General features: G+C 33.3%; 1 protein-coding gene across 1 annotated transcript; it reads right to left on the bottom strand.

The window, feature by feature from the left end:
- Positions 1–1,491: 1,491 nt before the first annotated feature.
- On the bottom strand, positions 1,492–11,799 carry LOC103569506 (palmitoleoyl-protein carboxylesterase NOTUM). The gene is made up of 7 exons (XM_008546838.2): positions 11,430–11,799; positions 4,733–5,111; positions 4,408–4,468; positions 3,872–4,308; positions 3,094–3,367; positions 2,648–3,003; positions 1,492–2,039 (listed from the first exon to the last, which is right to left on the bottom strand). Exons 1-7 carry the CDS (start codon positions 11,445–11,447, stop codon positions 1,687–1,689), a joined length of 1,878 nt encoding a protein of 625 aa, XP_008545060.1. The 5' UTR covers positions 11,448–11,799; the 3' UTR covers positions 1,492–1,686.
- Positions 11,800–12,397: the final 598 nt, after the last annotated feature.

Below are 12,397 nucleotides of genomic sequence, written 5' to 3'. Positions count from 1 at the left end.
CCTAACTAACTATACTACCATGCATCATCAAGCTTCACTCGCATTTACTCTCTGGAGTCTCTGGTGATGATAATGCTCTTCCCCACATCATTAAATATCGTTTCCTGTCTTTATACTCTGCTCAAATTACAACTTAACTTACACTCAAATTAATATTAGACCGGGGAAAAAAACTGATTATTTTTTTTTTAAATCTTGGATGACAATTTTAAGTTGCGCGTTTTAAGGACACACTGAAAATCAGTATGATTAAAAAATTTTATGACTATTGAAAATCATTTTCTTAATCGAAGAAATCAGCTCAGATCGAAGTATGCTAATTACTTTTTTTTTTCGAGTACCGTGAATAAATTCGGATTTTCCGGTCAAGAAAGTTATTTTTAAATTTAAATATGAAATTGATAATGAATAATTTTTATTGATTTATTATTTGAGAAAATATTATTTGTACAAAAGTCATTTTTTTTTTTCAGTTTAGTAAGCAAATAAAAATGACAGAAGAAAATAAAAATTTATTTACATTATTTTGAAAAAAATATATCGAACTAAACTTAAATATTTTTGATTAAGAAAATAATTTTGAATCAAATCTTAATTAGAATTTTCTTTAGAAAAAAAATAAAATGTTTCTAGAAGTTATTTTTTCTGTGTAAAAAATATTCATACGAGACTAAAAAAGAAAGTTTACTCTGCTGGAATATTTATATTAATTTCTTATCAGTAATTAAAAATAAAAAGTAGTCAATAATAATATTTTATTAAAAACATTTTTTTATTAATGACGTATATATACAACTGTCCTGATTTACATATCAATATTATTAATTTATATTTATTAACAGACGATCATGATAACATTGATGGTATATTTATTTTAAAAATTATAAAGTAATAAATAAATCCAATAGATGCTAGTTTTCGGGTTCGTTTGTTAAAAATATTTTTTCGATCCATGATAAATAAATAAATGGTAGTTATTAAATTACACAGATGTAGATATATTTTATATATAGATATATATTCGTTTGTTGAATTTTTAAAATTACAAAGACTACTTTAATATTTATTTTCTTAATTAGTTAGATTACATATTTTAAGTATAAATGATATTAGAATATGGTTTATTTTATTTTACGTACGAAGGACGTCAATGCAATTTTATTTGCTGAGGTAGATAATTTAATCAGTCTATAAATAGGGTAGGGCTTTTTTTTCATAATAATTATGGTAATTATAATTACAATAAATTAAATATAAAAAATATATAAATTTCTGAGGATTTAATGGTAATTTTAAATATCAAAATATTTTATTTTAAAAAATGATTTTTAAAAAAATTTAACGGTCAAACCGCTACCCCATTGATCAATAATTTTTCTTTAACATCAAAAAAGAACTTAAAAAAAATTTGTATCATTATTCATTCTTAATTATCTATAATATTAAAATAAATAATAAAAAAATTGTGTACAACATTATAAACTACATACATATAAATTATATATATATAAATCTATAGTATAAAACTTTTAGTGAGAAACACTATATACATAAAGATTTGGTCGTATAACCGGTGTATCAAAGAATAAAAATGATTTGTGACGTTAATTACATGTTGATTAACATTAAAAAATAAATGGGGACGTAATTAGTTTAGCGGTTTTAAGAGTCTTATTATTTTGGGGGTTAGTTCGCTTGCTGCGTCAATAAATTAAGTAGCTCGGCGTGATTCATGTTATTGAGAGTGTGAATGTCAATACCGAGTGCATTAGCAACGCTTTTCATGTCAAGTCCAAAACTCTTTAATAATTCAATAAAATCCATTTCTTCCCCGGTAAACGGGTTATGAAGCTTTGGACAGCTGTGATTACACTGTGGCCAAGTGCATCTCTCAATATGACGATGTTGACAATTATTATCCGCGCATGTTCTTTCTCTTCTGTTACCTCCCGATAACAATGAACGTTGTGGTCGTGTGTCATTCAACATTGTGCGATGATTATTACCACTTATATATTTATTATTATTTTGTTTACGTCCTGAAAATTTTTATTATTTAGTTAATAAATCAATAGATAAAGTTATCATCAGTTTCTTGTAATTTTAAATTTTATATAATGTAAAAAATTAGCGAAGTGAATGTGGAGAAGGTGACTGTTTATTTATTTCATACCCTCGGAGTTGAATTTACTCTGGAGAGTTTATTCTATCATTAAAACTCCGAATCGGAGTGAATGCAGGTTTAAATAAAATCTAGATTACTCCGAAATCACTCAGCTGAAAAAATAAACTCCCGGTTAAGTCCGGAACTCCGAGTGACGAAGTAAATTAAAGTCCGTAATCATTCCGAATTCTCTACAATTTTTTACAGTGTAGGGAGAAAAGCAATTCAATTCTAGTAGGGGTTTTTTTTAGGAAAATTTTTTTATTAACCTCAGCACTCCCGTTATGAGAATTTTCCTCACAGGACACTATTCAAATGATAGAATGTCGCTGTAGTAGAAGCGAAACACTAAAGAACACGAGACTACTGCAGGGTTAAAATTCATGCAAATTAACTTGAACATATAAGTATTGTGTTTTATGAAAAATTAATAAGTTAGTGACATTCCATAAAATTTTTCTTTAATAATAAATAAATACTTGCCTTCTTTTCTCCTTTGACGTTTATCTTTTCTCTCTCTATTTTTCCCATTTCTGTTGCGCTCCCTCAGACGTTTATTATCTTTATGCTTTCTTCTGCGTTTTCTTTTTTTATTTCCTCTCCCATTGATCGGACCGTTACTGTTATTACCCATCGTCATTTTAACGCGATTTTTTCTCCCAAGTAAATTTATGTTTTGCTTTATATCAACACCTGTATCATCATCGTTTCTTCTATTATCATTATTTCCACTTGTAGCAGATGTTACTGTCGTATTTTTTTTCGTCTGGTTTGTGCGCAATGACGGATTCGTAATTGACTTGCCACAAGATTGATTAGTTTCTACTTGTGTGTTGTTCCTTTAAAAAAAAAAATTGGGCATTAATTAAAAAAACTAATTCCACAAAGCGAAGTAAATTTTTTTAATAAAAAAAATAAATGTAACATACGTGTTGGCACGGTGAGGAGGATTCTTTTCCCAACAATGTAACGCTTGTGGTAGTGAAACTTCGTCAATTTTAACCATCTGCCAATCACGTATTGTTAATACATTGTGGCTTATACAACTTGGTGCGAACACTGCAGTGACATTGTCAAACGTTTGACGTAAACTATCACCCATTTTATGGATATAATTCCATTGTTCTTTACTCATTGGCGTACCAACATTGTTAGCTTTCATTTGCGCTTTGTCAAAAAGCCATTGAAAAATAAACAATGGTGCTGTAATTAAAAAAAAAAACAATTTTTTTTATTATTTAGAGGAAATTTTTCGTGTATCGAATGTAGATGAATAAAATATGGGCTACGACCCATAAAATTTTAAAATTTTTCAAGTTAATCTAAAAAAGTCAATAGTACCTACACAAAAAAAAAGGATTTCTTGGCGCGAAAAATGTATAGTTACCCAGAGAAATTTTTGAAAAATTTTATAATGCAAAATATTTTATGATACTGAAATTACGCGATGTCTAATAATTTTTGAATTTTGTCAAAAACGATAAATTAAAAAAAAAAAAAAGTATTGCAGAAAATTGCACCTCTAGTTTTTCAAATTTTCTACATGTGCATATTTTCAAAAATTCTTTTTGTGTAAATTAAAAGTATACTCAACAATTACAATTAATTAAGTAATTTGATTCGGGATAATTTTTCAAGTGAAAAGAATAAATTCGAAATTTTGTCCTAACTGCGAAATTTTTACTGATAAAAAATACAAGTAATTACCAGTGAGAGATGGGTACAATCTGTACCCAAAGAAACATCTCCATGGTTCATCTGGATACTGAGCGACGCAATTATCGGGCATACGTGCGTCCCATAATTCCATGCCCATTCTAACGGTTTCCACGGGTGACATGCCGCCATTTGGGGCGTATGGCTCGCGGTCTAAGAACCATCCAGAGTCGCTGATACCCCTTACGACAATATTCTTCTTCCCCAAGTCGTTATGTATGAGATTCTTTACGCGATCGAGATTCAACATTACGCCAGTCCCGCCGGCGCTGCTTCCCGCGAGCATAAGACTGGTCCCGGTGTCAAGACCAAGTGGCATTAGGTCCCGAATCACTTGCAATAATATTTCTGCTCCCAAAAATGAAAAAAATCCCTCGATATGTTTTCTAGTGCCGCTCCAGCTATCACTCGTGCAGTAGGGTATATATCTAGTTATTCAAAAAATTGCATAATATAATAATTATCATAACAAAAAAATAAATTTATAAAAACTAAAACAAAGTACAGCAGAAAATAAATTTACATACACATGGTTTACGCTCCACCAATGGGGATTTTCGCGTGGGTTTGGTGACAATATGCCTCCAACTGTAAATAAAAAATAATTTTGGTATTTTTCAAAATTTAATTTACATTAAAAAAAAATTATTAGCGCAACTTTACACTGTAAAAAATTTTCGGACTGAACGCGCATTAAATCCGGAGTGGATGACTATGTATTTATTTAATCTCCATGGAGTAAAATTAACTCCGAATCGGAGTGAACCTGGATTTAAATAAAATCCGCAATCGCGAATTCACTCGCGATTTTTTACAGTGTTGTAAAAATAATTATAATAATAGTAGTTATACCTTCTCGAGTGTCTGACCAATTGGTAGAAGTCATAAAATTTCTCAAATTAGCCCATCTGTGTCTACACGACTGATAATCGAAACAACACCACCCGCCTTCAAGAAACACAATCCATTTCTTAGAAACGGATTTTCTATAATAAAATCCAGCTTGCGAGCCATCGTTACATGTGACGAAACGATTACTGAGAGATACACGTTTGAGCTCACGTGGCTCCTCCTGATCATTTTTTTCGAGAATTTTTCTCAGCTTCTGTATCGTGTTGCTCTGCGTTATCGGAGACGCTGGAGCCGGTGACAGCGACACTGTGTCGGGTGCCAATGAGGTCTTGTCCTCCGCAGATACCGATGCAGCCAGTACTACCAGACACACTGCTATCTGAAATTCATACACGACATATTTAATATCTGATTAATAAATATTTATTAAATGATTAATTCACTGTAAAAAGAGCGATGTTAAAAATGGGATCAATTTAAGATCAAGCGGTTTTTTTAAACCTTGCATTCAGTGTTGAAATTTAACACCGCAAAGTTTAACACCTACACCGATTAGACTTACCCCGGTTTTTTTTACACTGTATATTTAAATGCTATATATTTTGTGTTGGGTTATTCTCGTCTGACAAATAGCCAAATGTAATGACAGTAAATGTTGTATATATTGGGTGGTTGTTATTATGGTATATAGTTAAGAATAAGCGCCGACATAAAATGCTTGTGGTTGTGCATCTTGAGGAAACCCGGTTGATGGCCACGCGGGATATGCCCTGAGTAAGAAGATCGAGGTGGACGAGTTTGTCGGCACCTGGGGCGAGTTAGCCAAGCGCATCGAACGAGATACGAGGATACTGAACCAACTGTCGGGAATGAGACGGAGATATAAAATATTAGTCGAAGAAAAATAAGAACAAGGATAAAAATATAAGCAAGCAAGCAAGCAAGAGGTAACCAACCAACAGATCTCGCGGAACGAGCATCATATCCCAGAGCGAGGATATCAGCGGGCAATTCAGTAGCTGTGTTCTCTGATGATGCTTTGCTCGCGAGCTGAGTTGAGTAGAGAGGATCCTTATTATTCTTCTTGTTATTTTCTCTCTCCTCTGCTCTTCCCTTTTGCCGATCCGATCTGCCGGCATTATATGATCTCGCCTCATAATTTATCTCTTTATAAATTTATGCTCTAGCGACTTTGGGTCAGCCTTGAGAGGATTATATTTCGTTCCACCCTTAGAGCTAAATTCGGAAGTGAATTTTAATCATATAAACTATACCGAAATCGTATATTTTTTTTTTCATACGTATGTTTATATATTTATTTATTGCACAGCTCGATTTATTTGTTGTTTATTGAGATTGATTTAACACATAAACAAAAGTGCGTATTACAGTTAAATTGTTGAGTCACTCGAGCTGGTCCTTAGTGGGATGATGCTGAGGATATATTTTTTTATTTCTTTTCATTTTTTCTTATCTTATACCTTTTCTTTTTTTTATTGTTATTATTATTATTATTTTCTTTTTTTTCCTCTTTTGTACCGTCTAAGGCGATTAGGGTCGACGAGCTCCAGGACAGTAGCCGCCAGCGGAAACACCGTAGAAACAGAAGCTTCAACATGAAAGGAGCCGACACAACTTAAAGAACGACGTAGCCTCTGTTTTAGAGCGAGAAAGCGATATATGATCGAGCATAATGACCCGCAACACACCGCGCGTCTCTTAGGCTTATAATATATATAATATATATATATATACCAGATATATATACCAGCAATAACCCGTTAAATAATCAGAGAAAAAAAATAATTATTAAAATTACCTATCTAGTTAATTAGTGTCTCACACTTACAAGGGAAAATTAAAAAAAAGAAATCTACTTCTCAATTTTTATTCTTATAATTATCTCTCTATCTGGTACTCCATTAAAAATTTACGTCATATTTAAAAGGAAAATACCGCGGATGATTTTTAAATATTTTAAAAATCAATGTAATTAAAAAAAATATATATTATCCAAGTTCTTGATAAAAATAAAATTAATAGCTCACTAATAAATTTTCCGATTTTAAAATTTGACAGTTTTCGCGCTCAAAAATAATTATAAATAAGGAGAAAAAAATCGTGTATCAATAAATCTGAAAGTCGTAATTAATATTAAATAACTTTTAGAAAAAAAAAGGAAATATAAATTGATCTAAATATATAAGCACGAGCTTTTTTGTTAAGGAACAACTTAGTCCCTTTGCAGGCGGCTCGAGCCTCAGGGCTGCTCACCATTATGCAACCTCTTTATTATGCCGTAAATCACAGAGCGGCGGTTAGGTGTGTGGTGTGTGTGCAGGCAGGCGGGGTAGTCGTCAGTAGGTTCCATTCGTGTTTTCGTATGTTATGCTGGCTTCTTGACGCACGCGTCTTTTTTTTTTACTCCGAAACAAGAGTCAAAGAGTCAGACTATTCGTTGATTCTGAGTCGAAAAACGCAACAGGTGCTCGGACTCAAGATCACAAAAACTAAATAGCTAAATAACAAAAATAAATAAATAAAAGGAAAAATAACGGGTATATGTGGTAACAAGTATGTCTTAAAAGTCAATGGCTTGAACTAGTTAAAAATAGTCGGTAGGTTGCGGTGAGTATTTGATTCGCGGGTCAGTTTCATAAGTTTATTCCTTGCGATAAGTTACACCGGATGTTGATGATGATGATGACGGCGATCATCATCATCATCATCATCATCATCATAACAATAATGATGATGAGCTCTTGTTACTATCACGATAGCTCACGCAAGTTAATAAGTACCGATACATGCATGTGTACATATTCTTAATGTATAAGAAGAATGTAAAGACGCAGAGCGATGAGGAATGTTTAATGCCAACCTCGAATTAACATACTCTCCATTTGTTGTGATGTTGTCTTACAATCTCATTACTATTTCCTTGTCTCAAATTAAAGAGACTCAACCGCGCATAAACTCTGTACATATTTTTTTTTAACTGAAAAAAAAACAAAAGAAAAAAAAAAGTGAACAAAATAATTAAATTCTTTATTAAAAAAGGGATTTTCAGTAAAGAGGTTTAGCACATAAGTAACATGAACCGTCTTAGACTCAACTGTCGGCTTCAAAGAGACCAAGCGTCTCGATGTCAGCAACTTATTTATATTAAAAATATCAAAAACCCGTACTCGTTTATACTTTTAAGGTCAAGAAAACGTTGACGTGAAATATTTTTTTACTCAATTATTTAAATTAAAAATAATCGGTTTAATGCATTGATACGAGTTACTTTTTTCCGTAACTGAACGGCTAATGATTATGGAAAAATATTAAATACAATTAAATTTGTATTAATGTTGAGATACGGATGAGGATAAGTGAGTCGATGGCGCGAAGATATAATCCGCGAATGTATAGATATGTACGTGTACTACATACAAGTTTGTATTGGCGGTTGTGTACGAGTGGCGCGTAGTCGGCGAGTCAAAGAGATTTTCTCTCCTTCCACAACCCGCCGCAGAGAAGACCCTGCACCGCCTAACAAGGGCTAAAATATGACTGCTTTAACTTCTATACGAGTTGCACTGTATATGCACTCTTGTGCTCTCCTCTTTCTCGTCTCTTCTTCATCAGCGTGTCGGTTTTATTTTTAAAAACTAACGTTATCATTTTTTTTATTCTTCTAATTAATTCTTATCAGGATTTTTTCTTTTTTAAATGACAATTAGAAATTTAATTCCGATCTTGCATTTTGATCCCGTTGCGGACCAGATTACGAGTTCAAAATCGTCAAAATAATAATAATGATATTTATTGTGATACATCAGTGATGTTTATTGTTCTGGATTACATTGGAGAAGATTGATGCGCGAAATATAATAATGGTATATATCCTTGAGAGCACGGTTGGTTGATGGTTGGTCATGGATGCGCGTATCGAGTATTCGGTGAGCGTGACTGTCGTACTGACTGATCCTGACGGGATTCTCCGGCTCGACGATATGCCGATAATAATGCTGACGATGCTCTCACTGGTCCATTGGAGTAAATATATCGGATGCCGTTCGCTCGTCCATCCATTCGATTTCTGACATCCTACACTAGTACTAGTGTGTAGTAGTATAAATACTTGTAGTGTAGTAGTTGTATGTATTGTATATATGTATTACTATAGTAGGATTGGTGGCGGTACGGTGTCTTCCGCTCTCTACTTGAGCCGCGTGACCGCTCTCTCGTTCACGCCCGAGGTGCTCCTTTGATGTGCCGCCTACACCGTCTTCGTGCTAACTTCTCTTCTATCCTCATTCGCATTTTACCGCGTTCAACGACGCGATGGCCCTCTCTTGGCTCTCATTTTTACCTTTTTTTCATCTTATTTTCCTCTCCTTTCTTAGCGACCCATACTTTCTCTTCTTTATTTTCCTGTACTATAATAACGTTACTCGATACGATGAGACGCGATCTGATGCAAATCGTCCATTTTCATTCGCGAGCCAGATTTATCCGTTTAATTATTTACAAGAGTAATTACAACGCCAGATAAATTAAATAAATATCAAAGATTTTTTATGGCCAATTTATAGCAGATAAATTTTTTATTTACGCGAACAAGTATGTAATGTGGTTTGTTTGATGTGTGACTAGATATACAGGTCTCTTAATCTTATTTTAAGAATTCGTCTTGAAAATTCTTCACGCGTGCTTCACTCGGTTGGCATGCTATATACTTATACTACTACTGGTGCTCTGGTGTTGCTCTAACTTTTGCGGAAGCAAGTGAATAAAAAATCTAAATAATAAATAAAACTTGTCGCATAGTTTATTTAAGCTGCGGTCTCACTTCAAAGGGTCTAAGTGTAGTTAATTATGGATTACACAATACCTAAAATTCGAAAATAAATTTTAAACAAAAAAAATTCAACAAATTTTAATTTTTATTTAAAATTAAATTTTACTGAAACAATAATTATTTATTTATACATTATTACTTTGGTATACTTATATATGTATATATATACATATATAAACACAGGATCTTTATATGTACCCTTTTCATCTTTAGCTCATGGCCCGCGATTCGCCAGCTTCACCAGAACTGATTAAGTGCTCGCTTTCAGTCTGCGACGCGTGCCTAGCCACGTGTGTGCCACAACAAAAGCTTTATTTATTTTAACTGTTTCAACTTATTAACTTTTATTATCATTTTTTTTTTGTCACCTTAAATTTCACAAACTCATAAAAATATTAATGATAAATATAAATATTATTTTCGAGTGAAAATCTAAATGACAAGTCATCAAGACAACCAAAGTTTATTTAACGAACAAAATGATTGTTGTTGTCGAAAAGCGAGCACGCAACGCCATTGGTTCGTTGCAGCAGAAACAACAATAATAACAAAGACAACAACAACAACAACAACAATAACAGAGATAGAGAGTGAGAGAGGGCTAACTACAGTGTCGAGGTAGGGATAACCACGGAATATAGAGGAACTGGCGGCTCCTTTGAAGTCGGCCGGTACCGTGTGTAATTAGGCCGCCTCCCACCCCGCCCTCGGTCTCTGATCTCGCCGCTGTGTCGCTAATGGCTCACCGCCCCGAAGCCAGAAGCATCGTGCTCTGGTCGTTTGTCTGCTTACATGCGTCCTCGGCCTAGTCCTCATACTCTGGCTCTACTCAGTACTCGGTACTTTACTCTGTACACTCTGGTGTACTGAAGGGTTATTGTTTGTTGTAAGTTCCACTCGACTGTAACGCGATATTTGATGCCTCACTTTTCCTGGACAATCTTTAGTCTGCCCACCCGCTTATCACCCCCTGGCTCTTTCATCTACGGGTCTAATAGCAGCCAAGAATTTTCCCATTTATCATCTTTCGCGACAAAAAATAATTTACTGTCATTTAAGCCGCTCTCATTTACATGGACCCAGCTATCATCCTCTCTTAAATCCTCACAATCTTTTTGAGTTAAACGGTATATGCACAATATCTATGTAAATTGTTTAAAAAATGCATGGAAAAAAAATTTAATACTGACGCGCAACAGCGCAGCGGAAACTGAGTGAAAAATTTTAACATTTTTTAATTAACGTCTAGACTTATTGCTGGTTTTAATATTTCGGTTATTAAATTTTGTCATATCTGATATTCGAGTTTATTTAGAAGAGAAAAAAATGCTTAAGGTGGTGCTCGAGTTACATTCAAAGTTACGGCGTTAAAAAAAAAAAAAATTCATGATATACAAGACATGAAAAAGTACGAAATCTAATTATGAATGTAACACAATTCTTCCGTACTGGCGGAGATAGAGATAAAAGGATGATATAGCAGTAACATTATATATATATAGTTCAAAAGTGGAAATCAAGCTTTTGCCAGTGATAGATGATCGCCGGTTCAAAGGCCTCTGTGCACTATGTTACTGCATACTTCTGTACAACAACAATTACTACAACTACAACTACTACTACTAATACTAATTCTACTAGTGGTAGTTGATGCGCGCGTTGTAAAATGGCAAGTCAAAGAGACGAGAGTTAAAAAGGTTAACAACTTGCGAGGGGTAAAAAGGTGTAAAGGTTTTTTTTTCTTTTTACCATTACGTCACTATTCATTATAGGAATCAATTAGTATTTAAAAAATAAATTTCAAGTAAAAGTCAATAAAAAAAAGTGGTATAAATAGTAGAATCTTACCTGTAGATTAAGCAACATGTCGGTAGGGATACCGGTGCACTTCCGGTCTTGAGATTAATTAAAAGAATAAAAAGCAAAATTTAAATTCTTATTAAAATGTTTATCTTAAATTATTGATATACACTCAATAAAATAATTTATTGCCGTGTTAATTATTTGCTACTCGAGTAGTCTATCATTTCAGTAATAAAAAAAAAGTAAATCCACAAGATTATTAAATAAAAATAAATCCTATTTAAATATCCACTATTTTAAAAAACTAAAAAATATAAACACGCGCATGTAGTTAGTCACGTGGTAACACACATGGACATGAGGGTATTATACAAGAACACAATGTTCTTCTCCGGCGACACGTGCGTCTCGGACGAGAGCGTGCACCACACTGCTCAACTGCTGCTGTATTTTGTATTGCCGCAGAGCACTTTGGCCACCGTGTGCCGCCTTCTCCTTCGTCGGTCTTTCTCCTTGTTCTCCTGGTTTTAACACCTCTTCAGTACAGATACCGAGTTTCCATAAAAAAAAAAGTAAATAAACTAAATAAAAAAAAACCGACACATGCAACACGTATTTATATCGCGTAATTATCAAACGATTAATTATCCCCAATAAATAATTATCAAAACACTTTAATTAAGGGGTAACGTCAACCGACTTCCAACCAACTTTAGCGTTTTTTTAAACTTTAGGAGGGTTAAAAATTTCGTATTTTCAAAAACTAATTCGTCTCCGAGAAAAATTTTCATTTACTCTATCAGTGCAACAAAGCCCCGTTTATTTTTCTGTGTAAGAGATCCGGGGGCGTTTTCCCTTAATAGTAGAAAAAAAAAGCTCTTTAATCATATGCATAAACTTCTCATCAGTCGCGAAAAGAGTAATCTATTTAATTATTAAACGAAGCAAAGTTAAAAATATAAATATTAAAGATCGAGACGAAACGTCTTTATACAGAACTACTCTGCATTATT

This window comes from Microplitis demolitor, chromosome 7 (assembly GCF_026212275.2).
Source record: "Microplitis demolitor isolate Queensland-Clemson2020A chromosome 7, iyMicDemo2.1a, whole genome shotgun sequence".
In the NCBI taxonomy this organism is placed as follows: domain Eukaryota; kingdom Metazoa; phylum Arthropoda; class Insecta; order Hymenoptera; family Braconidae; genus Microplitis; species Microplitis demolitor.
Note: the sequence above shows the minus strand (reverse complement) of the source record. Positions and strands in the feature narration are given on the sequence as shown.

Coding starts and splice junctions, on each gene's coding strand:
- LOC103569506 (XM_008546838.2), bottom strand. Junction 3,368..3,871: donor ATTGTACCCATCTCTCACTG/GTAATTACTTGT, acceptor TTTTAATTACAG/CACCATTGTTTATTTTTCAA. Junction 2,040..2,647: donor ACGTCAAAGGAGAAAAGAAG/GCAAGTATTTAT, acceptor AAAAATTTTCAG/GACGTAAACAAAATAATAAT.